The sequence below is a fragment of the Sparus aurata genome, chromosome 8 (assembly GCF_900880675.1).
Source record: "Sparus aurata chromosome 8, fSpaAur1.1, whole genome shotgun sequence".
Taxonomy (NCBI): Eukaryota; Metazoa; Chordata; class Actinopteri; order Spariformes; family Sparidae; genus Sparus; species Sparus aurata.
Genome location: NC_044194.1, coordinates 33905732 through 33921777, shown reverse-complemented (window position 1 = coordinate 33921777; position 16046 = coordinate 33905732). Strand labels below are relative to the sequence as shown.

The 16046-nt window shown below is 49.9% G+C and overlaps 1 protein-coding gene and 2 long non-coding RNA genes across 3 annotated transcripts; all 3 read left to right on the top strand.

The window, feature by feature from the left end:
• Positions 1–2325: 2325 nt before the first annotated feature.
• LOC115586886 (uncharacterized) lies at positions 2326–3412 on the top strand. Its single transcript, XR_003984926.1, has 3 exons — positions 2326–2379; positions 2446–2534; positions 2614–3412. It is a non-coding gene; the product is annotated as an uncharacterized LOC115586886 (long non-coding RNA).
• Positions 3413–4989: 1577 nt separating this feature from the next.
• On the top strand, positions 4990–15923 carry LOC115586598 (uncharacterized). Its single transcript, XM_030425754.1, has 3 exons — positions 4990–8893; positions 10883–11662; positions 11725–15923. Exons 1-3 carry the CDS (start codon positions 4990–4992, stop codon positions 15921–15923), a joined length of 8883 nt encoding a protein of 2960 aa, XP_030281614.1.
• On the top strand, positions 9190–10396 carry LOC115586883 (uncharacterized). The gene is made up of 3 exons (XR_003984923.1): positions 9190–9297; positions 9364–9452; positions 10057–10396. It is a non-coding gene; the product is annotated as an uncharacterized LOC115586883 (long non-coding RNA).
• Positions 15924–16046: the final 123 nt, after the last annotated feature.

Here is a 16046-nt window from a genome sequence, read left to right as displayed (position 1 = left end):
ATTGTGATTTTGGGCTATATAAATAAAATTGATTTGATTTTGATTTGATTTGTCATCAGGAACACCTGCGGTTGCCCAGCAGAGGCTATAAAGACCGGTCAGCCCCTTCCTCACTCTCTCTCTCTATGCCTGGCAGCTGAGGTCCATGCTGCAGGCCTTGCTGACGCTTCCCTGCACCAGCAACCTTTTGACCTTTTCCATCCACCTTTGTTTTGTTGTCTGTGAGGCTTCAGCCTACTAAAGTAGTTTTTTGTTTCAGCATTCGCTTTTGGGTTCTGGAGTCTCATTGTGTTGCTTCCCACCCAGCCTGGGTTGTAACAGGCCCAAATACGTCACTCATCAACTGGCCCATATCAAGCCAGTGCCACTTGTGCCACACCTGGGCCATATTTGGTTCACATGCCTTATGCCAGCTGCCGACTGCATGCTTCTGTGCCAGCTTCATGCCAAATGTGGGCCAATCACTTTATGTCATTATTGACTCTGGACCCACTAAAGAATTACAAAAAATCTCAGATGCAAATTCAGTGTTTTCTTGGCATAAACAATATCTAATCAAACGGATGAAGTATTCATCTCCTTGACAGATACTAAGTATAAGTATGACCTAATGCACTATAGCAGGGGTACTCAAATACAAATCTTAAAGGGCCACAAAGATTTTTTTCAATGACTCAAAGGTCCATGTATTGAGGTCGGCCAGGCCAAATGCAATAATACTGTAATATTCAAAACAAAATGTCCTTTTCATTCTAAACAACAAAATACGAACTAAAATAAAATTTAATTTCCATTTTAACATAAATCAAAATACATAGTTGAATATTTCCTCTTTTTGTTTGCCTTCAGACATTGTGTCCATCAGTTCATCATGCATTATTTTATTTCATTGTGACATAGATGTGACAAGAATCCTGCTTGCAGCTTGATATGACGATTTCAGTGCATTTATTTGTGTTGTGCTTATCTCTGAATTTTGAGGAAATGTCTCTTCAAAATTCCTATGCTTCATCTCATAATGCCGTTTCGAACTGGAAATCTTCATCACAGCTTCTCCTGGCATATTGTAACGCCCCTTGTGGATTGTGGCGCAATGACTCTTGGGTATTCTGTTGATGTTGGTGTAATTATGATTCGTGAATGTGTTTGTGAATAAGATGATATGTAAGATGGTTGTGGGTTAATTCACGTCATTTGTTCTGTGATTAAATGATGTTGAGTTTTAACAAGGATGATACAAATTTTGGCACCGTGAGTGAAAGGGTGTTTGCCGGGACGAACTCCCCGTCCGTTACGCTACAGGCGATAATGTATGATGAGACTTGCTAAAACATGTTAAACAACATAAGTGTGTGTCACTGCTGCACTGTCAGATCCGTGGGTTCTGTCCTGGTCGGAGGGAGAATGAATAGAAATTTTAAGTTCCTACTTCTATGAGTTGCCGATTCTCACTGTCCACTTTATTATAGCAGTTCACTTGGAACACGCCATTTCAATCTCTTGCCACCGGCAAAATGTGAATACGCGAACTGCTCCGAAAACGAAAGTGAACGTTAAAAGTTGCGATCGCAGCGGTGAGTGACCCAGCTGTCTTTGTAACGTTGGCATGGAGACAAGTCCCGGTGTACACGTGCTGACCCAAACAAAACACATGGTGAAGGAATAACAGTACGCGGCGTGAGGTGACATGTAACAAATCACATTTTAAAATTTTAAATTCAATGTCTGAATTTCAGTATTTCTCGAATTGCCAGAGACATAGGTGTGTTGTATGGAGACTGAAAGTCCTTTGTGTCTCCATAGGGAAACACTGGGGGCAAATATGACTATCATCACATTATTGGTTTAAGAATGTGACAAAAAAAAAATAAAAAATCTTTATCCAACAATGCCAACATACCAATGGGGTGTACTTTATTATGGAATAATGTATTCTGTGAACCAACAGTAAGCTACACACTTAACATGAACTGTTGTCCATTTCTTGTGTACATTCATTATGAAGCAATGTATCATTTTGTCTTGTGACTTGTTTAACCATCTGTGTTTGCCCCAGCCTACATCAGAGTGGAATGTTAACTATTTTTTCCCCCTCACATTTTTAGCGCAATCGTACAACTGCAGAAGAGTGTCGACACCCTCTTTGACACTGTAGCAGTATAGATGTGCCATCCATGTCTAGTGCTACTGTTTGTTTAGCGCCACTAGTGGCCGTCATGCTGTGGGCTGGTATAAAAGCAGCCATCCTCCACCATCTCTTCCTTTTGCGCACCTGTCACTGGTGCGTCACTTCCGGGCCAAAGGTTGTCTGGTCCGACAGGGTGACTGCTTGTTGCTGATCTGGGTTTCCTGTGTGCGCTATGGTGCATTGTTTGCTTGGTAAGTATTCTCTCTTTCGGCAATGTAGTTGATGCTGTCCGATGGCTAACGCTGGTGTGGTCTCAGGTGAACGCCGACAGCGGCCGGAGTCCTCTCTCCTTCCCTCCTCCTGTGTGAACGGGTGTGTGTGTGTGTCCGTGTTTGGTCGTAAACAGGTATGTGTTTGTAGCATAGCGAACAATCGCAGCATTTCTTGCTAACGTAGTGACATTAACAGTCTTTTCTCCTGATTAGGACTAACGCAATCAGCTTATTGGGGTCACTGCTGTTTTGTTTGCCGATACTTCGTCTCCACGCTGCTTTGCCTTGCTGCTGCTTGACGCTGCTGTTTGCCCCATGCGCTTTGCTCCGGCTGGCACATTGTGTCCGTAGCCGCCTGTCTCTTGTGGCGCACACTTCCCGAGTAGCCCTACCAGGGGCGCTCATTCAGTGTGTATGTGTGTGTGTTTTAACTGGGGCTTGCCCCTCCCCTCGATGTGTGAATGTGTGTTAAGTGTGTTCTGATTATTTGAACGATTTGGTAATTATTTTGGTTTGACTATTTATGTAGTCCTATCTAGCTTATGTAATTATTTTAGCTGGCTGTGTTTTTCTTTTTGTTTTCATATTCTTTTGTTTATGACCATATAAGTTAATAGTGGGCAGTTGATATTGGTTAAGTTTATTTGCCCACTAGTTATAATTTTGTTAATTTTTGAAATCATTTTGTTTCATGTTGTTGGGTCATTTGCCCACTGATTTGTTTGTTTCTCTTTTTAGTGGCTGGAGACTGGTGGTGGCGTGCTGGTGTCTTGGTGGCGGTGTCCCCCCCCCTTTGTCTCGTTTGCTGTGTCCTGGGAGCGGGTCTTCAGTGTGTGTGCCCCGCATGTTGGGTGATTTTTGTTTTCTTTTTGGTGGCCCCCCCCCCCTTGCACTAGTCATTGTCCACTCACTTGCCTCCAAGCCCTTATTTATCCTGGGATGAATGTCAAAAAGACTTTGTTTTAAAAAGAGAACTTATGTAATAAAATTGTATTTTTCTACAACATTTAAACCACGTCTCATGCCTTTTAATGAGTGACCTTACCTGTGTGCCTTTGCACTTTAAATCAATTCCTTGGGTGAAATTCCCAGGGTGGCGTTGTTGGTTTTCCATTAGATTAGATTATTTCGTTTAATTTTCTCTCGCCTATCGCTCGCCACAAACTTGGCGTTGTTGGCAGGATCACTCTTTTCCAAACGGCTGAGACGTGTGTTCCCTTGTATACATATTGTTTTGTGTTGCTCACTTTATTTGATGTGACCTAATTTTGTTTTTGTGCATGCAGATTGGAGAGATCGGGGACAAAGCAGCAGTGGCTCCTTGTGGATCTTTGTGAGGTGCATACTATAGATTTGACTTTTGTGGTGCTTTTTGCATCATTGTAATTACTGGTGTAGTGAGTTTGTAGTAATCATGGAGGATGAAACTCAGGAACTTAGAGAGCTGATTGCACAGTTAAAAGCAGATAATGAGCGGTTACGACAAGGACAGGCTGGCCCAAGTGGTCTACCGTCTACCTCTTCAGCAGTACCTGCTGCCTCTCCCACTTCTGTTCCCTCTGTAGCGGAGAGACTAATTTTTGTGCCTAGAGATAGGAGATGTACAATCTTTCGGGGAAGGACAGGCGTGGGATTGAGTGAGTGGGTGGAGGAGGTGCAGGCGAGTATGAGGGCTCGGCATCTGTCCCGGTTCGACCAGGCGTTTTTTCTGTTCGACCACCTAGAGGGAGAGGCCAAAGAGGAAATAAAGTATCGCTCTGCCGCTGAGAGGGAGGACCCCGCTAGAATACTTGCCATCTTAGACGAGCTGTATGGGTGCTCTGAGTCGTATGTTGCTGTGCAGCAAGCTTTCTTTTCCAGAGGTCAGCAAGAAGGAGAAACACTTCAGGAGTTCTCCCTTGCTTTAATGGGCCTTATGGAGAAAGTGAAGCGGTGCGCCCCCGCCGACATGCCACACGCTGGGGCCCTTTTGAGAGACCAGTTTGTCGAGCACATCTTGAATAGTTCCTTGAGACGTGAGTTGAAGCAGTTGGTGCGTCGCCAGCCTGGTTGCACCTTGCTTGACGTGAGGGCTGAGGCAATTCGATGGGAGCGCGAGGGTTTGCCTGGTGGTGTGAGAGGTCGCAGCCAATCAGTCCCCTCAGTCTATGGTGTCCAGTACGGTGTTCATGGTGCCCCCCAGGCTATTGTCTCACCTACTTCAGTGTCTGAGATGAGTGAGATGAGGGAGATGTTGAAGCGTCAGCAAGAGCAGCTTGACCAGCTTGTGGGAAGCATTGCTCAGCTACAAAGCTCCAACCAGTACCGTCGTCCACCACGGCCTGGCCCTTTAATATGCAGGCGCTGTAACCAGCCGGGACACTTTGCACATGAGTGTGATGGAGAGCGTGTTGCCTCTCGTTCGCAGTTTCCCTCACGACCCCCCTTGAATGCTGGTCGACAACCTCGCTCTCATTCCACGTCGGAAAACTAGTGCCCACCGAACTGCAGAGCCACAGTTTGGGTGGGGCTGACACTGGCTCGCAAGCTGTTTCACGCAATATGGATGCTTCTGGATTGATTTCGTCCTGCCCCCATTTGGATGTCGACATGGGTGGCGTGAAGGTCCCTTGTCTGGTAGACACCGGTTCCATGGTGTCTACCATTTCTGAGAGCTTCTTTCGTCAACATCTTGAGCCTTGGGGCCAGGAGCGCCTCCGTTCTTGTCATTGGTTGGAGCTCAGAGCTGCCAACGGTCTGACTATTCCTTACCTTGGGTACTTGGAACTTAACGTGCAGCTTTGTGGCAAACTAATGCCGCAATGCGGTGTTTTGGTGGTGAGGGACCCGCCTGGTGGTGTACCTTCTCGAGTGCCTGGTGTTCTGGGGATGAACGTGATTCGTAAGTGCTACCAGGACCTTTTTGGCCAACATGGTGTAGCCTTGTTTTCTCAGGTTTGCATCTCTGAGGCCCCCAAGCCAGTTGTGCAGGCACTGCAACAGTGTCACCATGCTAGTGGTCTAGCTTCTTCAGACACTCCAGGGACAGTGAAGGTCAGGGGTAAGAGGGGCTGGCAGATTCCTGGTGGTGTGATGAGAATTGTGGCCGCCACATGTTCTGAGCAGTATTCAGGTTCTACAGTATTGTTTGAGCCTTTGAATGCTGGTTTGCCTGCAGGGTTGCTTGCCTCCCCTTCTTTAGTTCGTGTTATAAGGGGCACAGCCTATATACCTGTTATTAATGTTGGCTGCAACGATGTTATGTTGTACCCCCGCACTGTTGTCGGCACACTGGATTTTGTGAACGTGGTCAGCCTTCCTGCAGGAGTCACCGAGGTGCCATCAGAGGTGGCCACTGTGTCTTCCCAGACAGCTTCCCCCAGCATGCAGCAGCAGGTGGAGGATGTGGATTTGTCACCATTGTCTGTGGAGGAACAGGGTCAGGTGAGGTCACTACTTGAACATTACGCTTCGGTCTTCTCCACCAGTGACACCGATCTGGGTTGTACTAACCTCATCTCCCACGATATTCCTTTGATTGATGACACTCCAGTGGCGCAGCGCTATAGGCGCATTCCACCCTCCGAGTATGAGGTTGTGAAGGAGCACATCAACCAACTGCTCTCGTCTCAAGTAATTCGTGAGAGTAGCAGCCCCTATGCGTCCCCGATTGTGTTGGTACGGAAAAAGGGTGGCGACCTGCGCATGTGTGTCGACTACCGGCTGCTCAATCGTAAGACCCGAAGAGACGCCTTCCCTCTACCACGCATAGAAGAGTCTTTGGACGCATTGTCCGGTGCTTGCTGGTTTTCGACCTTGGACTTGACCAGTGGCTATAACCAGGTGCCAGTCACTGAGGCCGACCGGCCAAAAACCGCATTTTGTACACCTTTCGGTTTATTTGAGTGGAACAGAATGCCTTTTGGGCTCTGTAATGCGCCCAGCACCTTCCAAAGGTTGATGCAACGCATCTTTGGTGACCAGCAGTGTCAGTCTGTATTGTTATATCTTGACGATATTGTTGTGTTCTCCTCCACTGTTGAACAGCATCTGGAGAGACTTAAGGGGGTGCTGGAGCGGCTTCAAAGTGAAGGCCTCAAAGCCAAGCTCAGTAAGTGCTCGTTCTTTCGTAAAGAGGTGCACTACTTGGGCCACGTGATATCGGCTGATGGGGTCTCCACAGATCCAGGAAAGATTGAAGTGGTGGCCAATTGGCCGTGTCCCACTACTGCCTCGGAGCTTCGTTCTTTCCTTGGTTTCGCCAGCTATTATCGGCGGTTTGTGGAGGGGTTTGCCAAGTTGGCAGCTCCTCTGCATAGGGCTGTGGCTGAATGTGGAGGCACCAAGAAGCCTGATCAGCGGTTTTCCAGGTGTTGGACTGACGAGTGTAACAAGAACTTTGACACACTGAAAGCTAAGCTCACCACCGCGCCGGTGTTGGCTTATGCAGACTTCTCTCTTCCATTCATTCTGGAGGTCGATGCAAGCTATGGTGGCTTGGGCGCAGTCCTTTCTCAGGCTCAGGCGGGCAAGGTGAGGCCAATAGCATATGCTAGCAGGGGCCTGCGACCCCCAGAGAGGAACATGGCAAACTACAGCTCTATGAAACTGGAGTTCTTGGCCCTTAAGTGGGCCATGACAGAGAAGTTCAGAGAGTATTTGTTGGGTAATAGATGTGTCGTGTATACTGATAACAACCCCCTCAGTCATCTGTCTTCTGCTAAGCTTGCTGCTACTGAGCAGAGGTGGGCAGCCCAGCTAGCCTCTTTCGATTTTGAGATCAAGTATCGATCAGGGAAGAGCAACACTAACGCCGATGCCCTCTCTCGTCAGCACCCATCTGGCCCCCAGGATGTGGTGGCAATGCTTCCAGGTACAGCCATGCCGAAGTCTTTGCAGCAAGCGTTGGGTTTGGGAAAGGCAGAGGCCACCCAAGCTACCATCGCCGCCATGCCACAGCTCACTCTATCTGAACTTCGTCTCGCTCAGCAGACCGATCCTGTGATACAGGAGCTGTTGGTGTTTTGGAGCAGGAGGCAGCGTCCTAGTCGTGAGGAGCGGGCACGGCTCTCCCAAACTACGCTAGTGTTGTTGCGGCAGTGGGACCGCCTGCTTGAGAGGGATGGTGTCCTGTTCCGAAAGGTGTTTCGACCGGATGGCGCTGAAGCCATGTACCAGCTGTTGTTGCCCACTGTACTGAGAGATGAGGTCCTGACCCAAGTGCACCAGGAGCATGGTCACCAGGGGGTGGAGCGCACACTGGCGCTCCTCCGGTCTCGATGCTACTGGCCTGCTATGTCTTCTGATGTAGCTCGTTGGTGTCAGCAATGTGAGAGGTGTCAAGTGGCCAAGGATGTTCACCCAAGGGCGCACGGAGTCATGGGACATCTTTTGGCTTCCCGCCCTAATGAAATTCTTGCCATCGACTACACGTCTCTAGAGCCGGCCCAGAATGGTGTAGAGAACGTCTTGGTGCTTACTGATGTTTTTAGTAAGTACACCATGGCGGTCCCTACTCGGGATCAGCGTGCGGCCACTGTAGCCAGGGTTTTGGTGTCAGAGTGGTTTTATAAGTTTGGTGTCCCCGCTCGTTTGCATTCTGACCAGGGCCGTAACTTCGAAAGCTCTCTCATTCAACAGTTGTGTAACCTGTATGGCATCGTAAAATCACGTACCACTCCATACCATCCTGAAGGAAATGGTCAATGCGAGCGGTTCAACCGGACACTCCACAATCTGCTGCGAACTCTGCCAGTGTCTCGTAAAAGGGATTGGCACGTGTGTCTCCCTCACGTCCTTTATTGTTACAACACGACTCCCCACCAGTCAACAGGAGAGTCTCCCTTTTTCTTGATGTTCGGGCAGGAACCAAGGCTACCACTCGATTTCTTGTTGGGTAGGGTTGAGAACCCGGTTGGTGGGTCAATCCATGAGTGGGTGCAAGAGCACCAAGCCCGCTTGCAGGTGGCCTTTGAAGGTGCACAGGGGCGCTTGAAACATGCTGCCGATCGGCGAAAGCGAGCCCATGATCAGCATGTAAGAGATTTGCCACTGCAGGAAGGGCAGTTGGTGTACTTGCGCGACTTCAGAGCCAGGGGGCCCCAGAAGACCCGCGATCGGTGGAGCTCAGTGAAGTATCGAGTATTGAGGATGCCTAAGGAGGGTGGCTCAGTGTATACTATTGTGCCAGTGGATGATGAGACAAAGGCCAGACAGGTCCACCGTACTATGCTGAAGGCGGTCATAGGGGTGGACTCACCTCGTCATGCCTCTTCTCACAACTTGTCCCCCAGGGACGAACCACCCCCAGAAGAGGAGCCTTCATTTGAGTATGATCTGTTTGTCCTTGACCAACAACCTTCTGTGGCCAATTCTGCCACGCCAGCTGCTGGACCAACTACGTCCCAAGTGCCTTCATCCTTTCCAGCTCCGGGGGCATCCTCATGTCCTCCTTTGGTCACTTGCCCTGATTCCAGCAACATGGGCCCACGCCGGACCCTACGTCAAACGGCTGGTCAGCACCCGAATGTGCATCATCTTCCACGACCTGCTGGAGAGGCGCAAGCGGCCAACCCTCCTACTTCTTTGTCCAACTCAGTGTCTGCTTTGTTTAGACCTTGGAGTTAGCTTGTTGTATTTATCTTACTTTGTTGATCGTCGGGACGACGATCTAAGAAGGTGGGGTAGAATGTAGCAGTATAGATGTGCCATCCATGTCTAGTGCTACTGTTTGTTTAGCGCCACTAGTGGCCGTCATGCTGTGGGCTGGTATAAAAGCAGCCATCCTCCACCATCTCTTCCTTTTGCGCACCTGTCACTGGTGCGTCACTTCCGGGCCAAAGGTTGTCTGGTCCGACAGGGTGACTGCTTGTTGCTGATCTGGGTTTCCTGTGTGCGCTATGGTGCATTGTTTGCTTGGTAAGTATTCTCTCTTTCGGCAATGTAGTTGATGCTGTCCGATGGCTAACGCTGGTGTGGTCTCAGGTGAACGCCGACAGCGGCCGGAGTCCTCTCTCCTTCCCTCCTCCTGTGTGAACGGGTGTGTGTGTGTGTCCGTGTTTGGTCGTAAACAGGTATGTGTTTGTAGCATAGCGAACAATCGCAGCATTTCTTGCTAACGTAGTGACATTAACAGTCTTTTCTCCTGATTAGGACTAACGCAATCAGCTTATTGGGGTCACTGCTGTTTTGTTTGCCGATACTTCGTCTCCACGCTGCTTTGCCTTGCTGCTGCTTGACGCTGCTGTTTGCCCCATGCGCTTTGCTCCGGCTGGCACATTGTGTCCGTAGCCGCCTGTCTCTTGTGGCGCACACTTCCCGAGTAGCCCTACCAGGGGCGCTCATTCAGTGTGTATGTGTGTGTGTTTTAACTGGGGCTTGCCCCTCCCCTCGATGTGTGAATGTGTGTTAAGTGTGTTCTGATTATTTGAACGATTTGGTAATTATTTTGGTTTGACTATTTATGTAGTCCTATCTAGCTTATGTAATTATTTTAGCTGGCTGTGTTTTTCTTTTTGTTTTCATATTCTTTTGTTTATGACCATATAAGTTAATAGTGGGCAGTTGATATTGGTTAAGTTTATTTGCCCACTAGTTATAATTTTGTTAATTTTTGAAATCATTTTGTTTCATGTTGTTGGGTCATTTGCCCACTGATTTGTTTGTTTCTCTTTTTAGTGGCTGGAGACTGGTGGTGGCGTGCTGGTGTCTTGGTGGCGGTGTCCCCCCCCCTTTGTCTCGTTTGCTGTGTCCTGGGAGCGGGTCTTCAGTGTGTGTGCCCCGCATGTTGGGTGATTTTTGTTTTCTTTTTGGTGGCCCCCCCCCCTTGCACTAGTCATTGTCCACTCACTTGCCTCCAAGCCCTTATTTATCCTGGGATGAATGTCAAAAAGACTTTGTTTTAAAAAGAGAACTTATGTAATAAAATTGTATTTTTCTACAACATTTAAACCACGTCTCATGCCTTTTAATGAGTGACCTTACCTGTGTGCCTTTGCACTTTAAATCAATTCCTTGGGTGAAATTCCCAGGGTGGCGTTGTTGGTTTTCCATTAGATTAGATTATTTCGTTTAATTTTCTCTCGCCTATCGCTCGCCACAAACTTGGCGTTGTTGGCAGGATCACTCTTTTCCAAACGGCTGAGACGTGTGTTCCCTTGTATACATATTGTTTTGTGTTGCTCACTTTATTTGATGTGACCTAATTTTGTTTTTGTGCATGCAGATTGGAGAGATCGGGGACAAAGCAGCAGTGGCTCCTTGTGGATCTTTGTGAGGTGCATACTATAGATTTGACTTTTGTGGTGCTTTTTGCATCATTGTAATTACTGGTGTAGTGAGTTTGTAGTAATCATGGAGGATGAAACTCAGGAACTTAGAGAGCTGATTGCACAGTTAAAAGCAGATAATGAGCGGTTACGACAAGGACAGGCTGGCCCAAGTGGTCTACCGTCTACCTCTTCAGCAGTACCTGCTGCCTCTCCCACTTCTGTTCCCTCTGTAGCGGAGAGACTAATTTTTGTGCCTAGAGATAGGAGATGTACAATCTTTCGGGGAAGGACAGGCGTGGGATTGAGTGAGTGGGTGGAGGAGGTGCAGGCGAGTATGAGGGCTCGGCATCTGTCCCGGTTCGACCAGGCGTTTTTTCTGTTCGACCACCTAGAGGGAGAGGCCAAAGAGGAAATAAAGTATCGCTCTGCCGCTGAGAGGGAGGACCCCGCTAGAATACTTGCCATCTTAGACGAGCTGTATGGGTGCTCTGAGTCGTATGTTGCTGTGCAGCAAGCTTTCTTTTCCAGAGGTCAGCAAGAAGGAGAAACACTTCAGGAGTTCTCCCTTGCTTTAATGGGCCTTATGGAGAAAGTGAAGCGGTGCGCCCCCGCCGACATGCCACACGCTGGGGCCCTTTTGAGAGACCAGTTTGTCGAGCACATCTTGAATAGTTCCTTGAGACGTGAGTTGAAGCAGTTGGTGCGTCGCCAGCCTGGTTGCACCTTGCTTGAGGTGAGGGCTGAGGCAATTCGATGGGAGCGCGAGGGTTTGCCTGGTGGTGTGAGAGGTCGCAGCCAATCAGTCCCCTCAGTCTATGGTGTCCAGTACGGTGTTCATGGTGCCCCCCAGGCTATTGTCTCACCTACTTCAGTGTCTGAGATGAGTGAGATGAGGGAGATGTTGAAGCGTCAGCAAGAGCAGCTTGACCAGCTTGTGGGAAGCATTGCTCAGCTACAAAGCTCCAACCAGTACCGTCGTCCACCACGGCCTGGCCCTTTAATATGCAGGCGCTGTAACCAGCCGGGACACTTTGCACATGAGTGTGATGGAGAGCGTGTTGCCTCTCGTTCGCAGTTTCCCTCACGACCCCCCTTGAATGCTGGTCGACAACCTCGCTCTCATTCCACGTCGGAAAACTAGTGCCCACCGAACTGCAGAGCCACAGTTTGGGTGGGGCTGACACTGGCTCGCAAGCTGTTTCACGCAATATGGATGCTTCTGGATTGATTTCGTCCTGCCCCCATTTGGATGTCGACATGGGTGGCGTGAAGGTCCCTTGTCTGGTAGACACCGGTTCCATGGTGTCTACCATTTCTGAGAGCTTCTTTCGTCAACATCTTGAGCCTTGGGGCCAGGAGCGCCTCCGTTCTTGTCATTGGTTGGAGCTCAGAGCTGCCAACGGTCTGACTATTCCTTACCTTGGGTACTTGGAACTTAACGTGCAGCTTTGTGGCAAACTAATGCCGCAATGCGGTGTTTTGGTGGTGAGGGACCCGCCTGGTGGTGTACCTTCTCGAGTGCCTGGTGTTCTGGGGATGAACGTGATTCGTAAGTGCTACCAGGACCTTTTTGGCCAACATGGTGTAGCCTTGTTTTCTCAGGTTTGCATCTCTGAGGCCCCCAAGCCAGTTGTGCAGGCACTGCAACAGTGTCACCATGCTAGTGGTCTAGCTTCTTCAGACACTCCAGGGACAGTGAAGGTCAGGGGTAAGAGGGGCTGGCAGATTCCTGGTGGTGTGATGAGAATTGTGGCCGCCACATGTTCTGAGCAGTATTCAGGTTCTACAGTATTGTTTGAGCCTTTGAATGCTGGTTTGCCTGCAGGGTTGCTTGCCTCCCCTTCTTTAGTTCGTGTTATAAGGGGCACAGCCTATATACCTGTTATTAATGTTGGCTGCAACGATGTTATGTTGTACCCCCGCACTGTTGTCGGCACACTGGATTTTGTGAACGTGGTCAGCCTTCCTGCAGGAGTCACCGAGGTGCCATCAGAGGTGGCCACTGTGTCTTCCCAGACAGCTTCCCCCAGCATGCAGCAGCAGGTGGAGGATGTGGATTTGTCACCATTGTCTGTGGAGGAACAGGGTCAGGTGAGGTCACTACTTGAACATTACGCTTCGGTCTTCTCCACCAGTGACACCGATCTGGGTTGTACTAACCTCATCTCCCACGATATTCCTTTGATTGATGACACTCCAGTGGCGCAGCGCTATAGGCGCATTCCACCCTCCGAGTATGAGGTTGTGAAGGAGCACATCAACCAACTGCTCTCGTCTCAAGTAATTCGTGAGAGTAGCAGCCCCTATGCGTCCCCGATTGTGTTGGTACGGAAAAAGGGTGGCGACCTGCGCATGTGTGTCGACTACCGGCTGCTCAATCGTAAGACCCGAAGAGACGCCTTCCCTCTACCACGCATAGAAGAGTCTTTGGACGCATTGTCCGGTGCTTGCTGGTTTTCGACCTTGGACTTGACCAGTGGCTATAACCAGGTGCCAGTCACTGAGGCCGACCGGCCAAAAACCGCATTTTGTACACCTTTCGGTTTATTTGAGTGGAACAGAATGCCTTTTGGGCTCTGTAATGCGCCCAGCACCTTCCAAAGGTTGATGCAACGCATCTTTGGTGACCAGCAGTGTCAGTCTGTATTGTTATATCTTGACGATATTGTTGTGTTCTCCTCCACTGTTGAACAGCATCTGGAGAGACTTAAGGGGGTGCTGGAGCGGCTTCAAAGTGAAGGCCTCAAAGCCAAGCTCAGTAAGTGCTCGTTCTTTCGTAAAGAGGTGCACTACTTGGGCCACGTGATATCGGCTGATGGGGTCTCCACAGATCCAGGAAAGATTGAAGTGGTGGCCAATTGGCCGTGTCCCACTACTGCCTCGGAGCTTCGTTCTTTCCTTGGTTTCGCCAGCTATTATCGGCGGTTTGTGGAGGGGTTTGCCAAGTTGGCAGCTCCTCTGCATAGGGCTGTGGCTGAATGTGGAGGCACCAAGAAGCCTGATCAGCGGTTTTCCAGGTGTTGGACTGACGAGTGTAACAAGAACTTTGACACACTGAAAGCTAAGCTCACCACCGCGCCGGTGTTGGCTTATGCAGACTTCTCTCTTCCATTCATTCTGGAGGTCGATGCAAGCTATGGTGGCTTGGGCGCAGTCCTTTCTCAGGCTCAGGCGGGCAAGGTGAGGCCAATAGCATATGCTAGCAGGGGCCTGCGACCCCCAGAGAGGAACATGGCAAACTACAGCTCTATGAAACTGGAGTTCTTGGCCCTTAAGTGGGCCATGACAGAGAAGTTCAGAGAGTATTTGTTGGGTAATAGATGTGTCGTGTATACTGATAACAACCCCCTCAGTCATCTGTCTTCTGCTAAGCTTGCTGCTACTGAGCAGAGGTGGGCAGCCCAGCTAGCCTCTTTCGATTTTGAGATCAAGTATCGATCAGGGAAGAGCAACACTAACGCCGATGCCCTCTCTCGTCAGCACCCATCTGGCCCCCAGGATGTGGTGGCAATGCTTCCAGGTACAGCCATGCCGAAGTCTTTGCAGCAAGCGTTGGGTTTGGGAAAGGCAGAGGCCACCCAAGCTACCATCGCCGCCATGCCACAGCTCACTCTATCTGAACTTCGTCTCGCTCAGCAGACCGATCCTGTGATACAGGAGCTGTTGGTGTTTTGGAGCAGGAGGCAGCGTCCTAGTCGTGAGGAGCGGGCACGGCTCTCCCAAACTACGCTAGTGTTGTTGCGGCAGTGGGACCGCCTGCTTGAGAGGGATGGTGTCCTGTTCCGAAAGGTGTTTCGACCGGATGGCGCTGAAGCCATGTACCAGCTGTTGTTGCCCACTGTACTGAGAGATGAGGTCCTGACCCAAGTGCACCAGGAGCATGGTCACCAGGGGGTGGAGCGCACACTGGCGCTCCTCCGGTCTCGATGCTACTGGCCTGCTATGTCTTCTGATGTAGCTCGTTGGTGTCAGCAATGTGAGAGGTGTCAAGTGGCCAAGGATGTTCACCCAAGGGCGCACGGAGTCATGGGACATCTTTTGGCTTCCCGCCCTAATGAAATTCTTGCCATCGACTACACGTCTCTAGAGCCGGCCCAGAATGGTGTAGAGAACGTCTTGGTGCTTACTGATGTTTTTAGTAAGTACACCATGGCGGTCCCTACTCGGGATCAGCGTGCGGCCACTGTAGCCAGGGTTTTGGTGTCAGAGTGGTTTTATAAGTTTGGTGTCCCCGCTCGTTTGCATTCTGACCAGGGCCGTAACTTCGAAAGCTCTCTCATTCAACAGTTGTGTAACCTGTATGGCATCGTAAAATCACGTACCACTCCATACCATCCTGAAGGAAATGGTCAATGCGAGCGGTTCAACCGGACACTCCACAATCTGCTGCGAACTCTGCCAGTGTCTCGTAAAAGGGATTGGCACGTGTGTCTCCCTCACGTCCTTTATTGTTACAACACGACTCCCCACCAGTCAACAGGAGAGTCTCCCTTTTTCTTGATGTTCGGGCAGGAACCAAGGCTACCACTCGATTTCTTGTTGGGTAGGGTTGAGAACCCGGTTGGTGGGTCAATCCATGAGTGGGTGCAAGAGCACCAAGCCCGCTTGCAGGTGGCCTTTGAAGGTGCACAGGGGCGCTTGAAACATGCTGCCGATCGGCGAAAGCGAGCCCATGATCAGCATGTAAGAGATTTGCCACTGCAGGAAGGGCAGTTGGTGTACTTGCGCGACTTCAGAGCCAGGGGGCCCCAGAAGACCCGCGATCGGTGGAGCTCAGTGAAGTATCGAGTATTGAGGATGCCTAAGGAGGGTGGCTCAGTGTATACTATTGTGCCAGTGGATGATGAGACAAAGGCCAGACAGGTCCACCGTACTATGCTGAAGGCGGTCATAGGGGTGGACTCACCTCGTCATGCCTCTTCTCACAACTTGTCCCCCAGGGACGAACCACCCCCAGAAGAGGAGCCTTCATTTGAGTATGATCTGTTTGTCCTTGACCAACAACCTTCTGTGGCCAATTCTGCCACGCCAGCTGCTGGACCAACTACGTCCCAAGTGCCTTCATCCTTTCCAGCTCCGGGGGCATCCTCATGTCCTCCTTTGGTCACTTGCCCTGATTCCAGCAACATGGGCCCACGCCGGACCCTACGTCAAACGGCTGGTCAGCACCCGAATGTGCATCATCTTCCACGACCTGCTGGAGAGGCGCAAGCGGCCAACCCTCCTACTTCTTTGTCCAACTCAGTGTCTGCTTTGTTTAGACCTTGGAGTTAGCTTGTTGTATTTATCTTACTTTGTTGATCGTCGGGACGACGATCTAAGAAGGTGGGGTAGAATGTAGCAGTATAGATGTGCCATCCATGTCTAGTGCTACTGTTTGTTTAGCGCCACTAGTGG

Bases quoted from the DNA above. Each gene is read 5' to 3' on its own strand.
- LOC115586598 (XM_030425754.1), top strand. From the start codon at position 4,990: ATGGGTGGCGTGAAGGTCCCTTGTCTGGTAGACACCGGTTCCATGGTG. The intron at 8,894-10,882 runs GTCAGCACCCGA...TTCCCTCTGTAG, and splicing joins GACCCTACGTCAAACGGCTG to CGGAGAGACTAATTTTTGTG. The intron at 11,663-11,724 runs GTAACCAGCCGG...TCTCGTTCGCAG, and splicing joins CCCTTTAATATGCAGGCGCT to TTTCCCTCACGACCCCCCTT.